At 41.2% G+C, this 25,794-nt stretch overlaps 1 protein-coding gene across 1 annotated transcript in view; it reads left to right on the top strand.

The window, feature by feature from the left end:
* The first annotated feature begins 3,989 nt into the window (after positions 1-3,989).
* Positions 3,990-25,794, top strand: part of atp2b1a (ATPase plasma membrane Ca2+ transporting 1a) — a 28,337-nt gene continuing 6,532 nt past the window's right edge. Inside the window, exons 1-16 of the mRNA XM_030778801.1 lie at positions 3,990-4,067; positions 11,378-11,820; positions 18,109-18,306; positions 18,540-18,797; positions 18,919-19,044; positions 19,628-19,792; positions 20,527-20,565; positions 21,837-21,992; positions 22,093-22,307; positions 22,678-22,920; positions 23,475-23,716; positions 23,982-24,219; positions 24,539-24,718; positions 24,805-24,892; positions 25,006-25,112; positions 25,595-25,786. Of these exons, the coding sequence (XP_030634661.1) occupies positions 11,628-11,820; positions 18,109-18,306; positions 18,540-18,797; positions 18,919-19,044; positions 19,628-19,792; positions 20,527-20,565; positions 21,837-21,992; positions 22,093-22,307; positions 22,678-22,920; positions 23,475-23,716; positions 23,982-24,219; positions 24,539-24,718; positions 24,805-24,892; positions 25,006-25,112; positions 25,595-25,786 (2,640 nt within the window). The 5' untranslated portion in view covers positions 3,990-4,067; positions 11,378-11,627. The remainder of the gene's footprint in view (positions 4,068-11,377; positions 11,821-18,108; positions 18,307-18,539; positions 18,798-18,918; positions 19,045-19,627; positions 19,793-20,526; positions 20,566-21,836; positions 21,993-22,092; positions 22,308-22,677; positions 22,921-23,474; positions 23,717-23,981; positions 24,220-24,538; positions 24,719-24,804; positions 24,893-25,005; positions 25,113-25,594; positions 25,787-25,794) is intronic.

The following is a 25,794-nucleotide window of genomic DNA, read 5'->3' as shown; positions in this document are numbered from 1 at the left end:
AAAACTGCTGCTATTTTCATCCCTCTGATAAATATGTGATCTAATGTTTATCAAGGACATCATTCAGTGAACACTTCTACAGTTTTTCTCTAAACATGTGTGTTGTATTAATGTCATACAATCTAATGTTTCAGGGTTTTTTAATTCAGAGTGCTACAGTTTATCATCTACTACGTTCAAGACAGTGAGATAAGATGTGTTTTGTTTTTCTTATAATTTAAGTATCCCTTTCATTTGAACACAGAGCATCAGTTGACACTTGACTTGATATCACTTAATTCAATTCAGCTATATATTTCTTTTCAAGTTGGGTTGTGTCACTGTAATGTGAGAAAGCAGTACATTTGGAGAAAATGCTGAAAGCATTGATTTGCTCATTATTAAACTTGTTGGCTTCTCCAAGGCATGTGTTTTGCAAAAAACAGACATGTCACAAGACTTTGGAGAAGAAAAATTATTCCATTTGAGGTCTGAACCAGGTCAAACTTACTGACACAAGCATTTTTCCAAGGATGCATTTCCTGTCAATGAAAAAAAAAGTTATGTCATAGTAGCCAACTCTTCTGAAAACTGTCAACACTGGTTAAAATCCCCAAATGTCAAGTGTCATTACAGACAGATCATGTTTAAATTCTCACAGTCTACATCTAAAAATAAACGTGGACACATTCTCATTGAAGAAGCTCAAAAAACACTGTCACATTTTTAACTGAAAATGAAAATTTGCATAGCTGACTTAAACAGCTAACACCGACTTTTGACTGGAGTCACACATGATTAGACAAGCAAATTAATAGATGTTTCTGTCACACAGGTGTCACATGGGCCTGACTTATCACAAAATCAATTAATCGCACCATTCTGAAAATGCTGATACACATAATCAAGTCCCACTCTTCCAGATGTTTAAATGGATTAATGAATTGATTTTGAGAGATTGGTGGAATATTTTTGCAGTATATTTGCTGAAAAAGTAATTCAGATTAATTGACTCTCATATATAGATAAACAATAACCAATACAAACATAACTTCACAAACCAGTAATGAGAGGGAAAATGGCATTAGTATCAAATGACGAGCGATACAGAAAACTGATGGAATTAAATCTCCTTTCTACTCATAGCAAAAAATTTGTGTAATCAATCTTTTGTAAAGTCTTTAGTGTATTTAAGCACACACACAACACATACTGATGAGCAAAATCTATATGCGTGTGTGGGGGTGGGGGGGTGGGGTGGTGTGTGGGTGTGTGTGTTAGTAAATTGGAGTAATCAGGCCTCAGTTAAACGCAGTAGTTAGCCTTGATAGCTATAACTATAGTGATAGAAGAGAGTGCTGTGGATGCATCCTACTGCAAGATGGCTCTGTGGTGTCTAAGGACAGGAGCTGCCTATAAAGCTCTCTATGTTACAGAGCCCACAACGATGCTTCAGGCCACCCACGGGACAGTCTCCAAATGACAAACTCAGAACTGGAAACTGGCACATACAAAAATAGGATCCACGTCCCCATCGCTTCAGTGACTCTGGAAGCCGAAGAGAAAACTTGTTTGTCAATCTCTTGTGGCCTTCATGCGCAAGCCTACATTTTACATTTATATCCACGTATTACTGATTTTTTAGAGGTTTGTGTTAATGGTTCTGCTGGCTCTGATTTGGTGTCCAGAAAAAACTCACATGTGATGTGTTTTACATTGAAAAACAGTCTGTACTTACTGCAAGCCCCGCCATGTCCCTGCTGCTTCTCCCTTGGAGAGAAACTGCCTGACATTCCCCCGCTGAACATTAGCTGACCTTTGAGCTCCACCAAACTTAAGATCAAATTACCTGCTCTTAAACAGGCTGAACTTTTCCCATGTCCACAAACCCAGCGAATTGAAGATGTACTCTTGGGTAAACCTATGTTGGGTACGTTAATAATAAAACCCATTAGGTTGAAAGGAGCTTGTTAGCTGCTCTCAAAGAGTTTGAACCCTGTAAACAGACACTTCTTTCTGTTTATCATCAACTGACCCCCCCCCCCCCTTTCCCGCCTTACCTTAGCCAAGGTCCTTCTATCTTTAAAACTGTATTTGGACAGAAAACTGACAAAATGCAGGTTATTAGGTTCACATCACATTGTCACACCTGACAGTGATTTCCCTAGTGTTAACAAAAAACAGGGAATAGAGAGGGGGCACTGTAGTCAAAATAGAATTGGAGGAAAATGTTAGAATGTGATGTGGCATCTTGGTTGGGGTCTGCACCCCACTACAAAGCATGTAGTTGAAGCACCCACAGTGTAATATCAGTGCTTTTACTCTCAGTTGTTGGTGCATGCACTGATCACGGTTTACCGCAAAGCCAGATTTTGACCCAGATCCTTTTGACTGTGAATTAGTGCTATTGTGTTACTTGCACACATGTGTAGATCTGTACAGCCATTCCCAACATAACTGGATTCATGTATTAGAACACTGAAAAATGAAAAGCATAAGCATTAGTATAAGAAAAGCAAAGCAAAGGCAAAGCATTGCCTTGATATGGACAAATATTTTTGCTCCTTAAGTCCCCATACACAGTTTTCCAGATTTTGTAAGCAATGAAATGAAAATTCCTCAAGGAACAAAGTATGTTTCAAATATTTCTTATCTGACATTTTAATCAACAGAATTTAATACTGCTTTGTTTGTGCTATCTTTTTAATGTTGTTACTTTGGAACCTTTAAATGATATCAAGAAAATGACAAATTTTTGTAATTTGTTAAGTCTCTGTTGTTTCTAGCTCTCAGTTCCTATTGACTGATAATCTTTTTTCATCTCTAACACATAGTTAACTCCTCTTAGATCTCCACCCATGAAACAGGATACAGTTTGCCTTGTATCTCTTGATAAGAGGAAGTAATGACATGTAAGATATTTGACACCAGTGTTTCATGTCTCTTTGTTTTCTGTGCTCTTCCTGTGCGTTGAGTGTTGTTAATGCTTTAAATATGTTTTGTAGAATAAATAAACAAATACATTTTCTATGCAGTGAGAACAAATGTAATCATAGTGTAACAAATGTAAAATGCTCTGCCAAGGCATTAACATTACTGTAAGTTAGACAGAGGGAACTGGGTTAAGGCTGTGTGCAGTAGTGCCACAGATGAACTGATCAATATGGAACAGATGATAGTGCAGAAAACTACAGATCAATGAGGTCCAGATGTCATGACACACCCACACCCAGGAGAGAGAGAGAGAGAGAGAGAGAGAGAGAGAGAGAGACTGTTGCACATGATGTGAGTTTCATCTAAGAGTGTAAATAAATTTTAAATAAGTAAAAGTGATGAAATTAGAAATAACTGGACTTTTCATGTAGGCTCAATGTGTGTAAACAGGCATGAAATTTGATGTGGTTTATTTTGATGATGGATAGAAATGACCAAACAGATGTTTCACACATTTTATAATATGCACAGAATGGGGTTTTGTAGAATCCTCAGTGAGACGATTGCATATCTTGAATAACGTTTTAGGCCGCGTCTGAGTTTCACATTCACTACACGAACAACTCTGCATCGCCTGTGAATGTTGCAGGAAGAATCAACCAGGCCACGGAATCAAGAGAAAAAATCGCGACGTCATGGAAAGAATGACGTCAGGTTTAATTAGCCGCCCGGGGAAGACTTGTCCCAGACTATGGGTGGAGTCTACACTACAAAAATCATGCTGATCGCGCAGAAATGTAATCGAATGCAAATATAAACCAAATGCAATGTTCCAAACCATACCTCACCAAGCTTATGACCTTCTCTTTATAAATTATGTTAATAAATATAAAAGGAACAGAGCAAAAGAATCTCCGTTTGGGAACAAGAGTGATGACGTAACCGTTTCCAGAGGCGACTGATATGTTGCTTAAGCCAATGGGGATTCACATTAATGTCCGTGCCCATCCTCCTGACGTGAATCACATGTCCCAAGCGATGTTGGGTAGTGGGCGGGATTTCTCTGCAGATTGGAGGAGGGAGTGCGAGCTGAGTGAGTCTGAGGGAGACCGATAGAGTAAGGGGGATATCTGAGGCACCATTCGGCGACTATAGTGAGTGTTGTTTTCTTTCATTTTCGATGAATAGGTTATTGATTGTGCAATTATGAAAACATCATGTCACTTAAGTGTAGCTTAATATGTAGTATTCGCGTTGTTCTCTGATCTCACAAATTTCATCCACCTCAACGGACATCAGCCAGGCTGCGTTAACGTTAGCTAGCTAGCCAAGTTGGCTAGGTAATTGCTGCTAGTTGATAGCAAGAAGAAGCGGTGAGAAGACGAGCAGTTTGTCGCTGCCCCCTCTCTATAACGGTAAGAAGACGTAAACGTAGAGATTAGCGCCAGGAAAAATAATGATGAAGTTAATTCAATATTTATTTGACTTGCGTCTTGGAAGATGCCAGGTAGAAGTGAGTGCACCGCACATGAGAAAGTTGCCTTACGAGGATTTTGAAATGTGTTCGTCCGCACGCGTTCAGGATCTGAGAGATCTCTGTGACTGAATGTAGACGTTGACGATAATGAGCAACACTGGAGCAATCCTGTCTAACGAAAAAAAAACCCGAAAGTGTTTGTGGATACGAACTAAAGAAGACACGGTAACCAACTTCTCATTTATAGGAGTAATTTATACAGCCATAATAGTGACTTAAGATAATTAACGGGGTGTCATCCGTTATTGCCATGAGAAAAATCGCGTCGGCGTTTTCAGAAAATTTCAGAGTTCGCTTTGGTCACTTCATAGCCTGGGACCTGTCGTGTTCATCCAAGACAAAGCGTTCACGTCAACAAAGATTAAGTTTGCAGAGATAGTTGTGCGTAAAGACAACAGACGGTCGCCACCATAATATTTGATAGTTTTGGATTACAACTGTTTTTCATTGACGTGACAACGTCAGACAAACGAATCTGTCAAATGTGATCTGCAGGCGCTTGTGTCGTTGGGCATTCGGGTCAGAAGTTCCCCGTAGGTTTGGGCTACAGGCTTCAGTCAGGTTTTTAAATAGTCAGTTCCTTACTTTTTTGAACAATTCACAACATTAAGTACTAAACACGGTAGGCTGTTTAGATTTTTTGTTCTTTTCTGTACGAGGACCTAGAGGGATTGCTCTGTGGTATAGTCCGTTGAAACTGTTAACATCTGACAGCACGCTCTATGTTACCGTCATTTGGTAGCCTGCTAGCGTATGTCTTTGGTCTTGTCAAGTTCGTCAGACAGCCTCGTAGCGAGTCGGCTAACAGTCGAGCTAACTGTTGAACTGCACACATCTGTAGAATCGGCACTTAAACCAGTTAACGACTAGTCAGTCGTCATCTATTGGGAAATGTCCCGTTGTCGCATGTAAACTTCCAGACTTACAAACGACTGTAATGAAATTGCTGGGTTCATTGGCAAAGAGCAAGTGAGCACCACACGTAAGCAAGCATTTAACGTCATTTTTGCTTATGTTGTAGCTTGACAAGGATCCCCAACCAAGTGCAAAGCGACACGTAAAATTTGTCCGGTTCCATTATTTAGAAAATACAGTTATGGTAACAGTACAAATGATGCTCATTAAAATCATAGCACAAGATAAACCGCTTAAATAACATTAAATAAGCTCTATTAACCAGCTATAAGGAGTCCCCTCTTATAAGCTGTTTGCCAACCGTCTGAAAACAGATGACAGTCTGTTTACCCCGTTACTCCTTCTCTAAATTACTTGCACTGTTGCTTGTTTTCTACGAGCAGCGGTAGCTCCTGATAATTTCATCGCAATATGTCAGCAAGCAGAGTTTGACCTTGACTACAATGTACATTGGCAGCTCTCGTCATAAATAGAACAAATCACTGGAATGGTCAAACTGCTAACCTAACGTTCCTTTTTTCGAGAGCGAGTTTTTACTTACTCTGTGTTCATATTAAATGGTTGACAGTGCAGTCCAATTTCGATTTGGACATTGGTGACCTAAGAATCGTCATCTACTGATAATTTCACCGAATTGTAGCCGTTACATATCCTTCTGCGAAGGCATTTTCGCTGAAATAATTTAAAATTGACAACCAAAACTTTTGATACCACACTATAAAAATATTTTAAATTGTTGTCGCTGTAATAATCGAATAATAATGCCTAGTTATGGATCATCTTGGTGATGAGTGTAAATCGCAGGTGTTCAATATGAGTCAGACGATAAAGTAATATCTCAGTGGAGCAGATATGATGTATGAATACTGCAATTTTGGCCAGACATTGCTTTTACTTCTTTGTAAAATAATGGTGATACACCATTCTGCACATTAAATTGAACATGATAAATTGCCTAAATGAAAAATACCTTCTTCTTTTTTGCATAAATTCATTCGAAGATCTCTAAATTTAAGCTACATTAATGTAACAGTTCAATCTTATGTTTAATGATTCACTTCATTTCTGAATTAAAGTAACCTTTGACATGTCAAATAAGGCTCTGAGCCCTTTGGACTGCAGCAGGGAATCGCATTCACTACAAAGTAAACCACTGCTGGTTTGATAGATTTGATCAGATTGTTGAGCAAATGACTATTTAATGCATTTATTTCAGTGGCATTTTCTCTGAAAAATAAAGTAAACAATTGACTGGGAAATCATAATGATATATGTGATGTTCACAGAGACAGTGGGCTTTGGCATGATGTGTGATAATCAGATCCATAGTTAAACCTTTGTTTTGTTTTATTATTTCTTGAAACCAGGATAATGTGTAGTCCACTTCAGTCCAGCCTTTCAAATGAGGGATTTGTGGCTCAGCAGGATAGGTTTTGCAATAATTAGATTAGTTCACTTTATACTAACACAACCTCAAGAGAACAGATATAAATTTCACACCTTGAGTAATGTGTCTCCAGGCTGAAATTTCAAATTTTACATCAGTGCATTGTGTTTTCAGTGATGATACACCTTTATCTGAATGGAACACAGTTCAGAGTTTTCTCTTTTAGGACTGTTGTCAGATTTCTAAATAGGGTGGAAGTACTTTCCTCAGTGTTGATATTCAGCAGATCGGAAATGAGTCTGTTCAGCCTGTATTAAGATACAGACAAACTTTTGTTTGTGTAATCTTAATAGTTTGTTTTGAGTCCTTGACAGTCAAACTTTCTACTGGATCATATTTTCACGTTACAGAAGTAAAGCCCTACTCAAAGTTTTTGCAAAACAATGGGGTTATCACATATGTGGTGGTTATATTGTGCAGCAGACAATTTGAATGAAAGCTTTCTTTGTAATGAAAATATAATGCTACATTGCAATTAATGAAATTAAATTTTGAATTACCCTTCGGCAACTAATGTGGAAACTCAGTAACTGAACCCCCCAGTGTTGCTGTAGTATTGTTTACGTAAGAGGCCACGGAGCCTTTGTGTCACATTAATCTGAGGTGACATTCAACCCCACACAGGCTATCATGGAAAGCTATATATAGTCTGCTGTACTATTAAGTATATTTTAATGACGTAACTATTGATGGTGTATAATGTATTATTATCTAAATTGGATTTTACTGACAGATCATTTTTATTGGAAATTTAGGGGCAAGTATATTCTTATTCATGACAGCTCAGTTAGACTTGGAAAAGATATTTTGTGTCCAGGACCATTTTTTTACTGCTGCATAATTAATGAGGTAGTATTTATCCCTGTTGTAAGCTGCCCTTTCTAAAAACTGGCCAGTGAAATCCCCCCCATGGTCTCTGATATTGTTGAATAAACACTAAATAGCTAACCACCTACCTTATAGGATGCATATCTGTTTGTCACACTAACCATTAGTCAATTGCCCTCTTTCAAGTCATATAATTTTCTGCCTCATCCCTTGGAGAAGCATGTGATGTGAATCCTTCAGGTCACGCAGTGTGCAGAAAATAGCAGGCCAACAAGAGGCACATGTACCCAAACTGTTGTGCCCCTCGGCACAGCTAACAAAGAGCTTAAAGGCTCTTCTCTTCAAAGTCAGGTCTTCAAAGATGGGTTGTTCTTCACTCTTATAGAAGCGTGAAGTGTAGAGATGTAACAGACTGGACTATATGAACTTCAGTATGTTTCAGATATCTTTCTCTGTTCTCTTAGTGTGTTCACAGAAGTCAAGGTTTCATTCACCCCACATATTTACACATGTAAATCTGTAGGAAGGCAAAACCAGATTATTTGGTGTTTAGTTTGTTTACAACAATAAGAGCCCTTTAAAATCTCATTCTCTGGCCATTCAGTGGAGGGGCTTGAACAGGAAATGTGTGTTTAGGCCCTGCACTCTATTGTGAGTTGGCAGGCTTGCAGTGTGAAAGTGTAGCAGAAGTGCCCAGGACGTGGTGCGAAGTGGCCCTAAGAGCACTGAGCCGTGCAATACGAGTAAAGGCGGAGCTCTGCTTTGTACCCTCCACACATCCACAGGGCCTGACCCATTTCAACTTCAGCCAGAATGCAGGATGGGGAAGGGGCAGTCTGGGGGCTGCTAAAAATACCCACCACTGACAGCTCTAGTGTAGAGGGATCCCTGGAATTGCTGTCCTTGACTTGCATACAACAAGTTGGCATGTACTGTAAAGAAGAGGCCATATGATTGAAGAACAAAAAAGGGTTTCCTTAGATTTTTCCTTGGTGTTCGAACCCCTAAACCTCCTTGTGCTCATTGTGAAGTCCTTGGGGATTGGATACTTGTAGACTTACCTGCAGGTTACTGGCAGGGGGAAACAAGCAGCTTTACCCATATATTACTGCGGGATATAAAAATGTGTGGTGTGTGAAAAAGGTTGCACTGAATGAACTTGTGGAGTTGCACAGATGACCAGTTCCATATCCTTTCTCTGTCAGAGTAGTAGACAGACAGTATGAGTAATTCTGGATCTTTCCCAACATTCGCCTTTGTCAACCAAAGACTGAGCCCTGGCTCTGGGCCTGGTGTGTGAGGGGGTTTTCACATTATGTCTGTTGTTGCATAACTATATCATTGAAGTTGTTAGTTTAGGGATACTATCACAGTGGTTTTCCACTGTTATTACACGCGACATGTTCTGCAAGCCCAAACTGTCAGTGCATGGTAAACGTTGGCACGTCCTCTGTTTTGGTTGTGCTGCAGCTCAGGGCAATAGCTGAGACCAGGAGAAGTGTGACCAGGATGTTCAGACCCGACTTCCTCAGAATCCCCTTTTTAGAACCTTCCATGATTCCAGAAACATTCATTGACATGTACAATTTTCCTTAGAAATGATGAGCCTGTGCATCTGATGCGGTTTTCAAATACAGAACACAGCGATCCATTCCCGGTCACACTTTGGGGTTTCTCATGCCTAAAAATAGGGACTGAAGGCCAAGACAACTCAAGCATGCCAATCATCTTGGGAAGCTCCCGTGCAAACCCCTTACATGTCATGTCTAAGGCTTCGTAGTGGTCATTAGACCTGTGGTAGGGGGTTACCCAGAAGCCATGTGATGGTAGTGAGAGAATCTACCAAAAAAAAAAAAAAAAACAGTAGGAGTTGACTACTTTTAAAGGCACCCTCTCCCCATGTCTCTGTAGTTTTAGCTGTTTGATAGCTGAAACTTTTGGACATTGTCCTCTTATGCACTTTCAGTTTTCAATCAAAAGTGAAATCTGCTCAACAAATGCATGTATTAGAACCTGCTGTGGTATCAAAAAAGCAATGAACACTGCCCATTGTGCACATTTTCCATCATTTTCCTCTTTTCTCTCTACAAATGTATAAAGCATAGGTTTTTGGGCTTTCAGTTTTGACTCCTGCTGCTGGAGTGGTTTTATCACTGTTCTTGCTCGGTTTGCCAATGCACAGACACTGCCTCAGACTGTGAGTTAAACTGACTGCCCGGCTGGTGGTCTGTCTGTGGAAGGCATGCTAACATGGTCAGAGGAAGAAGTGTCTCGCCCGTAGTGGATCAGCCCTGGGGCAAGTCATTATAATACTACCCTCGTCTGAACCTTTTTCTTTGGCTCAGTGCGAGGTAGGACTGAAGTCTTTCTCAACACACCATCACCCAATTTCTCTCCTCATCACTAATCGCTTATTACCAACTGCACCATAGACATTGCAGTTACTTCCATCACCCCTTACAAAACACCCCCACGGTTAATCCCAAGCACGGCGCATCTTCTGGTGATCATTCTGAGAAACTCATCAAGCAAAAGCCTTCTTACTCTGTCCGACAACTGCTGTTCCCTTACTCTTCGGTTTGAGTTGTGCTCTCTGCATTTTGAGGAGTGAAAGCAGAAAGGACAGGCCATTTTGCTCAGAGGCACTTGCAACAGGAGAGGCTAAGAAAAGCAGAGGCAGTGGATCTTCCCTATGCCATGGATTGTCTAATTAGATTAAATGGGTAGCTACCCTGAGCCAATCATTCAGTGAGCTTTGCCTTCCAGTAAAGCAGCTCTAGTGCAAGTGTGCACTGAAGTAGTTTTATTTTTTTTTTTTTTAGTATATGTTCATCTTTAAAAAGACATTTTCTGTGATTTTTGGCTTTGAGTTGGTGAAGCCATCCATGATCACAAGGCTGTTTCTGAGAGTAGATGTGAGGCAAGAGGTAGAGAAAACGAGCCCTCTTTGTGAGTAAGCTGTTGGCTGTTCAGAACAATTTCACTTCAGAGTCTCGATGTTATCTCATATCCAGCAGACTTGTCTGCTTTGATTATGCTCTGTTTAATGTGTCCGTCAACCTGTTTTCCTGACGAAGAATAAAATGGCAGCATAACATGCAAATTTTCATTTGGCTCATTTATGTACAATGCATGCTAGATTTAAAGTACTCCCTTATTTTGGATTTATGAGTAAGGTTATTATAATTATTTTACAACTGTCACAACTGCATTTAAAAATGAGCTACTTTCAGTGACTCACTTTGAACAGAAAGCATGTGGCTCTCTGGGTGTTCCCCCCAAGGCACAAGTATATGTAATCAGTTTGTATCTGTTAAATTTGCCTGTGCCAGTTCTGTGAACATGCCAGTAATCTGGTGTGAGTTCACTTAAGCCTAACATTTTCATGAGATCTCCCAAAGCTGTAAAGGCTATTGAGCGGAGTTACCTTCTTGAGGGCATGTCTCTCATGCATAGTTGAGATGGCAGTCTAGTTCCCACGCTGCTCCTCAAATAAGTCCAGATATTTTCCCCTTTTGAAAAGGGTAGCATATCATGTTGAACCTGAGCCAGTGATCGGGGACTCCTGCTTACCACTTACGGGACTGATGAAATCTTTTAGCCAAATTTCAGATGTTCAGCATAGCAACTCTTAATACAACCGTCACTTTCCCCTCTGTCTTTGCTAAATGCAACTCAGAACTGTTATACTCAATCTGTGTTCTTTCCCGTTTTTTGTTTTTTTTTCTCTTTTACAGATCTATGTGGGCTGCTGTCTTTGGATTTTTGTGGGACCTCTCGGCACCATGAAAGAATAAGCATGCCACAGGCAGAGGGGAATGGCTTTTAAATTGTCTGGGTCCTCGTACCTACTGTCTGGCTTCCTCCTGCTCTAAAGGACTCAAGCTTTTTATGGGAACTACTGGCCTTGCTCTCTTGAGGATTTAGCTTTCCTTGTGGGACACCATTTTCCATCATCTCTGAAACGGGTGCACAGCCAAGGAAACGATGGCCAACAACTCGTATACCGGGGTGAAGAACTCGATGGCGGAAGCCAATCATGATGCTGAGTTTGGCTGCACACTTAAAGAGCTGCGTTCCCTCATGGAACTACGAGGGGCAGAGGGATTGCACAAAATCCAGGAATCTTATGGGGACGTTAATAGACTCTGCTCCAGGTTGAAAACATCGCCTATAGATGGTAGATATTTCCTTTTTGTCTGTCTGAAACACGAATCTCCACTTTTCTTATGTCCTGTGAAAAATTGAAAAAAAAAAATCACATGAATTCCTAATTTGAGATATGCCTGCATTGACTCACAGGTAGGGGTGTGCAATATATATCGCCTACGATAATATCTTAATTGTTGTTTTAACAATGTGTGAGCTGACATTATTGAGTATGTCACTCACTTTGCAAAAACCAATCAAAAACACAACTTGAGAGTCCATGCATTCACTGGGTCATGTAGTCTAGTAGGATAGACTATTGCACATGCGCATTGAGAGTGCAGGCAGTGTGCTAGTGTACACGTACATGGTCACTGCACCACAAATTGCCTAAAAATGCATGACTGAGGTAAAAAATGAGTGAACAGACAGCGCTAGGAGACAAAACACAGACACCACCCGCCTTGCAATCTACGTCATCAGATTTAATTGCTAGACATGGATCATCCTCATTTGCATGGAGGTGGTTTTGACTTTGAAAATACGGATGTGTGAATCAAAAACTATGTCAGAAATCAATTGCCGTTAAAGACGGCTCGACAATAAATAAGACCTATTTTCCTTAAATATGCTGTTTCCATTAATATCATTAGTAAGCAATTAATACTACTACTAACAAGAGCAAGCTAGTACAATATAAGAGTTTTACAAACACTTTTTGAGGGATGCAGAATATCGTCTGCTTATCGGTATCGAAAAAATCCCAGAAAATATCAAGATACCATTTTTTGTCAATATCGCACACCCCTACTTACAGGGTGTTTGTACAAGTTTAAGCACTTAAACTAAGACAACTGTGTGAGACAGCTCTATGTATTTCTCCTTTTGGTTAAGACTGCAGTCCAAAAGTGTAAGGGGCTACACTGAATTCCTGTTTGTGCATAAGTGTCTTTTACCTGCCATACCTAGCCAACCACAAAATTAACCTTTGTTACGCTTTTTATTTCAGTGGCTCGAAGGTCGAGCAGAGAAACTAATCCTAAGTATTAGATGAAGACGTTAGTGACCAGCACATTTCAAGCAGTTGTAGTTTCTGTGTTCTGTAGAATATCCTAAATATTTGACGGTTTTGCATCTGAAACATGGTGTTGTGTGAACGCGTAATGATGATGTAACATAAACACACACACATCCGTTTTTGTCACGTGGCGTGACGCTACCTGTGTTGTGGAATGCTCCGGTCTGCTGTCCTTAAGGCTTGATTATTGGTTGTCTCAGGCCTAGGCTCAGCAGGTAGATACGCTGACGGTGAGAGACTATGAGATGGGCTAGATACAGGGGGGAAATGCAGAGTCACTGATCAGCACAGTGACTTGCCATGCTGGAGCTTCCAGTAGTTTATTACCTCTTCATAGACGCTCGCTTTAATCGCTGCTGTGACCTTGACTGAACTGGCGGGGGGAAGGGATTTTCAGTTTGATCCCAGATTAAAACGGCACCATGTCCACAGCACCTCTTTGTCACCAGTTCATTTCTAACTCTCTCTCATGATGGTTAGCAGGGTAATATTTTATCATACCACTTCATAGGTTTGATTAGCAAGTTTTGAGCATATTCAGTCATTCAAGCCATTTTAGTTCACTGATAATTTTTCTGTTGTATGTGCAACTGAGTTTAGAAGAACCTCTATTTATGGAGTTACCGGGCCAGTGATATTTTTTCAGTTAATTGATGTACTGAAGTATGGACACATTGTCATTTGCTCAAAGTTGCATGTAGTGTAAATTACATGCTTAACGTACTCCTAGCCCAAATCATTGGTAGACCACAATAATGAAGGTATCTGCTTAAAATGTAGACATGAAGTGATATGGCTCATTGAGTTGTGATGAGCACAGGGATTACAAAAGTTGAGATCAACAAACGGTCATGCTTGGCCACAGTTCATGTGACTCAAATGACTCATGTGACTGCCGCCCCACATGGAGTGGCTTTCTCATTTGTTTTTACTCATCAGGCAGTGGCACTGACATCACACCGGACATCATGAGTCGAATTTCACGTGATTCCATGTTTATACGTAGGAATTGAAGGAGTAGCTGATCAAACAAATGACAAAACAAATGTATATCTCTGTGGCTGCTGAACTCATGCTGCCTGACATCCATGCATATGAAATTACAGTGTGTGTGTGTGGCATTTGTGCATTTTCAAACACACTTTTTCCAGTTCTTAAGTTTAAACGATAGGGAATGCATTTGTTATTTATTGATTTCTGTGGAATTCGCCATGCACTGCATCATCATTTGAATTTAATTATCTTCCTTAAAGGTCAGAAGTCTTATATAACTTGTTCAAATGTGCAGGAGACCTGTTAGCAGGCTGATGACGGCTTATAGTTTGGTTCTGTTTTCGCCTGGCCAGTTGTACACAGATCGTAGACCTTTGTGACATGGTGTTGAAACGGGAGGAAGGATCTCTGTCACAGCTTTACTGCTCAACGCTGCTTTATTTCTTTTTTTTTTATTAGGGAAATGTATTGAAGTTGTTTCCCTGTTTCCACTTGTCACTCATCGGGGAAATATAGACACGCACATCTGTCTGTTTGTCAATTAATTGTTAAGCTCGTACTTAGTTGAATCAGGAGTATTTGTGGTGAACAGCAAACAATATTATGATGGGTAAAAGAAAAGGTGAAAAAATGTATGTTAAACGCTACATTCTACTAATCTTGCTGTATAAGTTTAGGAAATATATTTGTTTGAAAACATGCAAACTTAAGTGTGCTCAGGTGTTGTCTCAGAGGTGTACTTTTTTTTCGCTGTTGTTCGTAACTGTGGATCGTTCTTCAGAGAGACAGAATGACTGCAGGTTCTAGGCCATATTCAAGAGCCTTCTTTGTGCTAGTGCATATGGGGCCCTGCTGAGATAAGGCACTGGAGTTCTTTACTGTTACCTCAGGCTGTACAATACCTCACTGTCGGGGTGCCCCTGAGTTATGACATGTTTTATACTTTAATCTGCTCATTCAGATTTGCCATAGGAAATTAAGCAGTCATTCAAGATTACAAGAGCTTTTGACAAATGAAAAGGAGATTTCTAATTAGTAAGTATGCTTTCTTGAATCCAAAGAAAATCCGTCCCTAATCTTTCAGTTCTCCCAAGTGATATGAAATTGCTGTGGGTCTGCTTTCCAGCCACTCATAGCGGCCACTTCAGCTGGTAAGATACAGTTCCTTTTCTCTCCGGCAGGATCATTTAAAACAGGTTTAGATTCCTTTTGATTGAATACGGAGGCAAAGAGCTACTTCTCTCAGAGCCTTTTCTGCTTTTCAGAGTGATTGCATTTCTTCTGGAGAAACATTCTCAGAGGAGACGGTTCAGTTTGCTGTCGTGTGTTATAGTTTCTGTTCTTTATTCCTTATAAAGGCAAAGATAAATGTAGAGGCAGGATGGTCTAATCCTAAATTAATTGCGTTGCACTGGAACATGATCAGTGCAGCTGGAACTGGAAGGATTCTGTGAGACGGAGAGTTTACGTCCTAAAATGAAAATATGACACAGTTGATCACTCTTTTCTCCCCTAATACTTGAAAAGTCAAAGTATGTATTACCACAGTTTGAACCACATAATCCTTTGATCTCCAAACAAATGCTGGAACTGTTCAGCACTATCGCTAACTCGGCTAAAGAAAGTTCATTTCCCAATGAGCATATCCGAGTAGATCTAAACTGTCAAGATACTTAGGCATAAGTTTCACAAGCCACTTGGAACACAACCATCTTAACTGGCTGCTAATCTGAAGGAGTGATTTGGCAAATATTTTGTTTACAAGTTAGCCGGCAGTGTGTCCAAGCTGACTTGAGTATTATATGTGAGGTAATATAGCAATGGGATGATTTGTTTTACTGCTTTAGAATCCAATCTGAGTATTTGTGATTTGATGATAAGGAAATATGACTTACAACAAACTGTTTAGTGATGAAAGGGTCAAAGCAAACATACCCTTGTTGTCTGTCTTTAACTGCAGAACTGATGACTGTTACAAACCCCTCTATTAATGGTTAGATATAACATGTACTTACACAGACCATTCGTTATGCAGGAATAAGCAAGCATTAATGTGAAGTGGTACTTATTTGGCCAAAATAAAATATTTGCTACTTGTGTTGCTCTACTAGTTCATATGCCAGCTACTTTCATAGGTGCACAGGGTATTGCAGACTGAATTCTCCTTCCTGCTGTCCCCTGTCAGACGGCAGATGCTGCCTGTAGTCAAGTGGCTCTCGAACCCATTTCGCCCTCTCAGAGCTGAACTGCCTTTGGGTTGGGAATTGACTAATGTCTCAGCTGCTGCGGTCAGTGTGAATATAAATGTCTGGTGTAAAGTCCAGGTAGCAGTTGTGATGGGCCTCAATTTGTGGAACTGTGTACAGGAAGAATTAAAGGTCAAATGACAAGCTTTTTGAAACTAAACATTTAGGTGGACCTTGAGTGGTTGAGGGTTTTCTTTTTTTTCCTCTTTATGTATCATTATCCTTAATGTTCATCTGTCGCCAGAGTTTGTTTCATTAATGTGAAAATGGGGTTGGGGGAGAGTGAGGGAAAAAAAACTGGAAGGAAAAGGGTGGTCCACTGATTGAGCAGATCTGAGCTGTCAGCATGTTTTCTCTGGCCGTGCTGAGAATGAGGGAGAGAGGCGTTAGAGCAGCAGCAGAGCTGGAGTGAAAGACCTGAGACCTGAGTCATCAGCACCTCCTCTCTCACACTGCCTCCAGGCATCATTTCTGCCCCTTTTCCAGATCTGCAATTTCTACACACACACACACACACATGCACTCACACATGCGCGCGAACACACTCACTCATGTACTTAGACTAAATATAATTATGTAGAAGAGTACTAACAAGCCCACTTTGTGTGGTTTGTCTAATATAAGTTTTAGTATGATGTGTGAAGTCTTGGACCGGTGGTATTTTAAAGCTTTGGAACAAGGCATTTGTTCTGGACTTTTGGAGAAAGTTATGCATGTATGTGTAAAGTTAAATTTTTCTTAAAATCAGATTAAAATGTGTACATTTAAGCTCTAGAAAGAAGACATTGGTCTGGAATGGGGCTGAGAGTTAAGTGTGTTGAGAGGTGAAACTGTGGTCTCTGACTGTGAGAGTGGTTGTACTATGTCTGAGAGTTGTTGTAGTGAGTGTATCTTAAGTGAGTACGTCTGTAATCAGCACTGACAGAGATGAGTAGGAGAGTTTTGGTCTGACAGCTGAGATAAGCAGTGTCAGGGCTTTGGCACTGGCCCAGTGTTGAGTAATGTGCTGAACGCGATGTCGGGGTAGCGTGCTGTTCTGAACAAACCTGGCCTGGCTGGCGGCACCTCTGACCCACAAGCCCCTCTGCTCTGCATCTGAGTCTTCACCACGAGCAGCTGGCCTCCTCTTTGTCTTTCTCCACTTCCTGTTGGAATATATGAATGAAGTGGAATGCACACGCCATGACCTCTTTTGAATACAGCCTGGTTTGAATATAGAGGGTTATTTAAATGAATAACTAGGGGGAGATGTTTAGCTTTTCGTGAAACTGTGCTTCAAAAACATCACCACCTATTTTAACTGTATGGAAAAAAAAATAGCCACACTGTTTGAATGTTCTCAGATGTTTTGTATGCCTGGTTTCATGTTTTTTACTTTGTCATATAGTTATTGAACAAATTCATCTTTTCTTTTTTTAAAAAAGTTTTTTTTGTTTGTTTGTTTCAGTCCCTCCAACCCCACCCCCCATTCTTAAAATGAGGTTGGATGGTTTAACCCATTTTCCTGGTGAATTTCCAGAGAAAAAACAAAACCTGACTGAAGTGAGACAATAGCACCTTGTTCAAAAATTTGTGTATGTGTGTGTGTTTTTGTCTGTCCCTGTCAGAGCAGTTCTGTGAAATCTTGAATGTGTAGAGTAACAAAGAGACAAGCTGAGCATTATTCTGTGCCTCGCAGTCAGACTGAGGTCTGGGAAACCTAGCCCCTGTCAGATGTGCTGATGCTTTTTGGCCATTTGTTTTTTCAGACCCTCTTACATAATGCACCTCTCTGACCTTCTGGTCATATTCAGTTAGACCAGTTTATCTCTTCACTTTTCATTCTGAATACCTCTCTCAAAACATCCAACCTGAGAATTTGTCTTTGTCTGCTGTATCTACACATGCACCCTAGGTTTGACTCAACCTGAATGTGTAATGCCAAACGTGCTTTTATCACGTACGCTAATCAACTACACTTGAAAAAAAATTCTAATGTTAGTCTTTTTTTCTCTTTTTCTAGGTTTAAGTGGACAGCCCACAGACATCGAAAAAAGAAAAACAGCATTTGGACAGAACTTTATACCTCCAAAAAAGCCAAAAACATTTCTTCAATTAGTTTGGGAAGCATTACAAGATGTGACCCTGATTATTCTAGAAGTGGCAGCCATAGTTTCATTAGGCCTTTCTTTTTACAAGCCTCCAGATGCAGAAAGAGAAAGTAAGCACCTTCATTTCCTCTTACAATCCCTACAAAGTGTTTTTTAGATATATTTTAAACTGACACTTTGCCTAGTATGTTATGCAAATCTCCACTGATTAAAGTTACAGATGAAAAAAAAAACCCAGAGCTGTATTCATTGTCAGAGGACCAGTGTAGGCAGCAGGGCAGACGGTGATGCTGTGTGTGTGTGTGTGTGTGTGTGTGTGTGTGTGTGTGTGTGTGTGTTGTAGACTGTGGGAAGGCAGCTGGAGGTGCTCATGATGAGGGTGAAGCAGAGGCTGGCTGGATAGAGGGAGCAGCCATCCTCCTGTCTGTCATCTGCGTGGTGCTAGTCACAGCATTCAATGACTGGAGCAAAGAGAAGCAGTTCCGTGGCTTACAAAGCCGCATCGAACAAGAGCAGAAGTTTACGGTCGTCCGTGGCGGCCAAGTCATCCAAATCCCAGTGGCTGAGATCGTAGTCGGCGATATTGCACAAATAAAATATGGTACGTCATATTTAACTCCTGTGCCTTATACTGGAGTGTTGTCATTTGTGAACTACAGCTGATTTTAGAGGCCTGTTTGACCATCTGTTGTATGTGTGCATATGTATGCGTGTGTTTTCAGGTGACCTCCTACCTGCTGATGGTATTCTTATCCAAGGGAATGATCTGAAGATTGACGAGAGCTCTCTGACAGGAGAGTCAGACCACGTGAAGAAGACCCAGGAGAAAGATCCTATGCTGTTGTCAGGTACCTGCTTCTTTGACATTAAACCAAGACATGTGCCCATGGAATGGGGACTAACAACAAGACCGGAACTTCACTGTTTGTCACCTAACTGTGGCATTGCTGTAGAGCTAATGTCGTTGGTCTTGTTACATATGATGACCATAGCTGAACCCCTCTCTTCAATTCCTCCTCACACAATAGAACCAGTATGGCTCCCCTGCCTACAGCAGTTTTAGAGTCAGCCCAAGTCCCTCAGCAGAGATCTTGCTTAACAGCTCTGCTGAAACCAGTAGTGGGCTTGTGCAGACTAGTTTATCTTTAGTCTGCTCAGATCCCTCAGCTCCCTGGCATTACAACATGTTCAGAGACTGGGGTTTCTGGTCGCTCTCGAAGCAGCCTAGCAATTGGCCGCTGATTAAAGGGCTGTCTCTTCATGCCACCATTATCTCTGCCACGTGTACCTTTGATGGCAGTTTCTCTCAGAGCATGTATTTTATAGGAAAAAAAAATGTTGGAGGAGAGGGAAATATTTTGGTGCGTTTTTCTATATTTACATGCCTGAGCTGTGGCACTGCCTTGACTCATGTCCCTTTCCTATTCGCAGGCACCCACGTAATGGAGGGCTCCGGAAAAATGGTGGTCACTGCCGTGGGAGTCAACTCCCAAACTGGAATCATCTTCACTCTCTTGGGGGCAGGAGAGGAGGAGGACGATGATGAAGATAAGGAGGAGAAGAAGAAGGAGAAAGAGAAGAAAAAAGACAAGAAAAGTACGTTCGCTGCGTCCCGCGTGCTTTAGCCCTGTGCTAAAACAGACACGGCTTGTTGGTCGCTGGCCCCTCTGAGTGTTGGTGCAGTGGCAGCGGAAAGATGAAGCAAACAGAGATTATTTGTTTTCACAGTGCTCTGCATAGATGAAAGTTCAGTTGGGAAGATATGTGTAGTAAGACAACTCATTTAGATGTATTTATTTTGCCCAACCAAAATTCCTAAATTGGTGACTCATAGTGTACTGAGTGTACTGCAGTGATTTCTGCCTCGGTCCATTAACTAACAGCCTTTTAATGAATCTTAGCAGTGCGCTGTTCACATGTGTTAGGAGGTCAAGCTATTGCCTGCAGTTATTTGAATAGTTCAGTGCCTTCAAAGGTTGAGACACAAGTTGTGGTTCAGTGAACGCACACGCCACCTCTGCAGCGTTGATGTGTTTATAGAGTGTGATGTGGCTTTGTGTGTGTGTGTATATGTGAGTAGTGAGTTAAAGTCCAGCCACGGAAACAAATTTGCATGATACAGAGAAAGATGCCAGTGCACATCTGTTTGTACCCTCATAAAAATTCCCAGGGCTGTCTTTCGCTCTGTTAAACCAAAGAGAGCATTTACATAATTGGAAATATGTTTTATACAAAAAAAGAATGTTGAGGAATCAGCTCATGCATAATTACTGTATCCTAAATAAGATGCTTAGTGTTTTTATTTTTGATGTTTCTCTTTCTCTTGGCAGACAAAAAGCAGGACGGCTCCGTCGAAAATCGAAAGAAAGGTAAGAAGGATGCTATCGACATAATGACATAATGAATGGGGTATTGGCTTAGCTGTCAACCTCTCAGGTGCTGCCACTTCCATTAAAGCCATCTCCTTAACCCATTATTGCTATTGGATCTTCATTAAAGCTGGTCAGCTTTAATGTGCGTGCGTGTGTGTGTTTGTTTGTGTGCGCATGCCGCAGTGTGGTCCTTATGCTCGTGTCTGTTGGCTGGAGGGGCAGGTGCTGTTTCCAGTAATGCTGATTAGTGGGGCACAGATTAAACCTCTTCAGCTGTCTGGGCCGGTGGAGGCGGGGTGCTTTTGCTTTTCGCTCTTTCATTTCTACCGAAGAGAAAGACAGCATCAAGCCTTTTTTAAACGTTGCTGGCTTGGGTTCGTTTTTCTCTGTTGGTGTAGAGGTTCCGTGTTTTTTTTGTTTTTTTTGTTTTTTGTTTTTTTTTTTTGCTCGGGTGCATTTTGGCTAAGATGACCTCTGGCACAGAGACTCTGCCAAGAGTGAGCTGTAATCCCTCAGACTAGGATTACAGGCTATGTAAGCGCAGAACACATCAAGCTGACAGCAGAATATCAGCCCCTCCCCACACACGGGCATTAGGCCTGTGCATGCTTCAGCTCCTCCCTTTTGATTCTGTTTAAGTAGTGAGAACAAATGATAGACACAGTAGACACAGTGTTCACAAAGACTGTTTGTGTGTATGTGATGGAGAGACAATGATTTTATCATATTGAGTGATGGGCTGGAGATCAGCCTCCAGCAGGGCAGTGGGGTGCTATGCGTCTCCTTGGTTACCCAGCCCCGCTGTATCTCAATGCCACTGCAGGCTTTTAGTGTGAGAGGGAGCTTTAGGGGAATTTAAATGTTGCCTGATCAACTGCTGTAAAAAAAAAAAAATGTGGAGCAGCACAGTATTGCAGTTAATTCTCTACCAAACATAATTATCTATGTGTATTTTTCTCACTTCATAGAATTACACCTAATTAGTGTTGATATGCCTCAAGGTCTTGTGAGGGAGTAAAATAGTGTTTGAGCTGAGAGGATTTCTGAGCAAACTGTGCTGTGCTGACCTCAAGTTTCCCTGTAGTCATGTCCCTTAAGCCAGCGTTTTATTGCCCGAGGTTTTTGTTAGCTTGCAGAGTAGCGTTGAGTAAAGAGTAGCATTGAGATGCTGATGTACTTAGAGAGCAGGAGAGGATTAAGTGGAGGGGGGAGAATTTGACTCTTCTTTTTTCTTTCTTTTTTTTTTTTTTTTTGTATGTGTGCTAAAGCTAAAGCTCAGGATGGAGCTGCTATGGAGATGCAACCGCTTAACAGTGATGAGGGCGCAGATGGAGAAGAGAAGAAAAAAGCCAACTTGCCAAAGAAAGAGAAATCTGTTCTACAAGGGAAACTTACTAAACTCGCTGTCCAAATTGGAAAAGCAGGTAAGGGTTTTTTTTTTTTTTTACTTTGTTGACTTTCACAAATATGCAACCTTCTCATTCCAGCAGTACATTAATGCTTTCATTCCCTCATTCTGTCCAGGGTTAGTGATGTCTGCCATCACAGTCATCATCCTGGTGGTTCTGTTTGTGGTGGACACATTTTGGATCCAGAATCTCCCCTGGGTGAAGGAGTGCACACCTGTCTATGTCCAGTTCTTTGTCAAATTCTTCATCATCGGTGTGACAGTGCTGGTAGTGGCAGTTCCCGAAGGCCTTCCCTTAGCCGTCACCATCTCGTTGGCTTACTCTGTCAAAGTACGTGGCCCTCTGCCATCCTGGAGCCAGCTTAGCAAGGCTAGACAGCTCTGTAGGCTCCATGACCTGTCCTGACCCGATACCTTAAAGCCCGGCTTTTATCCTTCTGCTTGGGACAACACTCATGCTTATCCTCTAATGAGATGAATGCTTTCTCCTCTCCCTGATCTGCACTCTATATTGTGTGGTTTCACTCCCTTTCTGTAACACTCTGCTCAGCAGGGGGTTTCTAGGTGTTCTTAATTTTTTTCTGCAATTTCTCTTTTGAAAGAGAAATTCATGATCGGATGTATTGATTTTATTTGTGTTTTTTTTTTTTGTTTTTTTTAATTAATTCATATATCAATTTATTTTATGTGGTTGTTTTTAGAAAATGATGAAGGACAATAATCTAGTGCGGCATCTGGATGCCTGTGAGACGATGGGTAACGCCACTGCCATTTGCTCTGATAAGACTGGTACGCTCACCATGAACAGGATGACTGTGGTGCAGGCGTACATCGCTGACAAGCACTACCGGAAGGTTCCTGAACCCGAGAACATCCCTGCCAGCATCATGGACCTCCTTATCCTCGGTATCAGTGTTAACTGCGCATACACCACCAAAATAATGGTAAGAAAAACACCATCCATCCTATATGTTAACCTGAAACTTCTCATTAATGTTAACATTGTTCCTCATAGGTTTATGTAATATCAGTATTGTCTCGGCATGAGTGTGTGTGAGTACACATGAGAATATAGATCGATCCACCCCATCCCTATAAATTCCATGCAGCCTATTCCTACTCCTTATTTCCTGCTGCGTGTTGCTGAAGCTGTTCTGCTACTCCGTAGTCAAACCAATAGCAGAAGTTACTTCAATGCTGCTTGGAGTCTATATTGGACAGCTTTCCTAAAAAGGGCAAAGGAAAACCATTATTTAGATGTTTAGTGAAAAGATCAAGACAGCAGAAATGGGAGTATGTAAGAAACAGAAGTTCTTGAAGTTCCAGTGAATTGTTTCACTGTGGTTTGAGTGCTCTGGTTTGGGCTAAGCTGCTTAGGCTGTATGTTTGTGTTGTACTGATGTAAGTTTGGCTGGTGGGAGTCGTGTTCAGTACAGTGTTGGGGACTGCAATGGAACATGCTCGTTGCATTTCTAAATGGCTCTTGCTGTGGTTTCAGCCTCCAGAGAAGGAGGGTGGGCTGCCACGTCAGGTAGGCAACAAAACTGAATGTGCCTTGCTTGGCTTTGCCTTGGACCTGAAAAAAGACTACCAAGCAATCCGCAATGAAATCCCCGAGGAGAAGCTCTACAAGGTTTACACCTTCAACTCTGTCAGAAAATCCATGAGCACCGTGCTGAAGAACGCTGACGGAAGCTTCCGGATGTTCAGCAAAGGAGCCTCAGAGATCCTGCTCAAGAAGTAAACCTCTCCTTCTCTCTTCTGAACCTAGCTTTAATTTAACAGTCAGAATTCAGTAATATATATGTAATGAAAAGATTATAGTAATTCTTTCTTCGGAGCCTTACCAGAGGGTCTTTGAGGAGATTGGATTTTACAGAGATAAAGTTTGACAACTGAGTCAAGAAGTAGACCAGATATATCCACCTCAAACTCCTTGCGGGGCTCCCCTTGATTCATTTAATTTCTTTTCTTTTTTGATAATGCTTTTGTTTGTGTATTACAGGTGTTATAAGATCCTCACAGCGAGTGGGGAGTCAAAGGTTTTCCGGCCGCGTGACCGTGATGACATGGTGAAGAAGGTGATTGAGCCCATGGCCTCAGAGGGCCTTAGGACCATCTGCCTGGCCTACAGAGACTTCCCCGCCTCAGACGGAGAACCAGACTGGGACAACGAGAGTGACATTCTAACCAGCCTCACCTGTATATGTGTGGTGGGCATCGAGGACCCCGTCCGGCCCGAGGTATCAATCTGAAGTGCAGTTTGGTTGTTTACAAAGCCTTTCAAAGGGATTTTAGCTTCAAGGTTAAATCTGGCTGAGGCTGTATGCTTTTCTTAGTAATTAAATTTCTAAAATATTTCAAATAGAACAGGTTAACAGGAATGAATACTATGCTGTCACCTCCAAGCAACTTTAAAGAAGTAGAAAGAAAAAGCTTAAATTGTCAAAAGTATGCAAACTCTGAATAACACTAAACACACCTCATGTTTTGACTGTATTGTGTATTTGTGTGGAGATCCATGGTAGGCAGGACCTCATCTAACTGCTGTCTCTATGCCAGGTCCCAGATGCCATACGAAAGTGCCAGCGTGCCGGCATCACTGTGCGCATGGTCACTGGGGATAATATCAACACCGCTCGCGCCATAGCAACCAAGTGCGGCATCCTGCAGCCAGGCGATGACTTCCTCTGCTTAGAGGGCAAAGAGTTTAACCGACGGATACGTAATGAAAAAGGCGAGGTGAGAGACTGAGAATCGAGCAGTAATCAACACGGCTGCATCTAAGCACTTGCATAATTTTATATACGATGCCCTTGTCTTTTCAGATTGAACAAGAGCGCATTGATAAAATTTGGCCAAAACTACGAGTCCTGGCTAGATCATCTCCAACAGACAAACATACTCTAGTAAAAGGTATTATTTTACAAAATCTTTCCCTGTGCTTTTATGAAAGAGAATGTGCTTTTGAATGTAAGAATGTAAATGATTTAGATGCCTGTTAACAAACAAATGCCTCTCTTGTTTAGGTATAATCGACAGCACTATTGTAGAACAAAGACAAGTTGTAGCAGTAACAGGAGATGGGACTAATGATGGGCCTGCATTGAAGAAAGCTGATGTTGGATTTGCTATGGTATGTTTTTACCCCTCAGTAAAGCAGACAGACAGTGGCTTCACACTGGTTTTGATAAAACATGCGTGTAAGCTGTTTTAAACCTCCACCCTTTCAAAGGGCAAAGTACATAAATTGTCCAAACGGCAGAGTTGAAGATGACAACCAGATTCTGGGTAAATTTCTGATATAGACTGATGACTAATCACCCTGACAGAATGTGCAAGAGACAGAGTACTTCTCTGAAGAAGTGTTGTATAAATATATAGGTTCTTTAGTTTTGTAGGTTAATGTTATAAAATCCAGAGGCATTTTTGCTCCACCACATTTCTCATTAGTTAGGAGCCATTACTGTTTAAAAGTCTTTTTTATTATTGTATGTCTTTTTCTTCAGTAAGAGTCCCTGCTGAGATCATGGGGTGACTGTGAGAGAGTTAGTGGAGAAAGGCTGTGTGTCTCTCTGATCACAAGAGGTTTTAATCGTAAGTCTTATGTCTGATCAGGGTATTGCTGGGACAGATGTGGCCAAGGAGGCGTCTGACATTATTCTCACCGACGACAATTTTAGCAGTATCGTCAAGGCTGTGATGTGGGGACGCAATGTCTACGACAGCATTTCCAAGTTCCTCCAGTTCCAGCTGACTGTCAACGTAGTGGCTGTGATTGTTGCCTTCACCGGAGCCTGCATCACACAGGTAACCGC

This window comes from Chanos chanos, chromosome 1 (assembly GCF_902362185.1).
Source record: "Chanos chanos chromosome 1, fChaCha1.1, whole genome shotgun sequence".
NCBI lineage: Eukaryota > Metazoa > Chordata > Actinopteri > Gonorynchiformes > Chanidae > Chanos > Chanos chanos.
The sequence above is the reverse complement of the archived record's forward strand: the minus strand, read 5'-3'. Positions and strand labels throughout refer to the sequence as shown.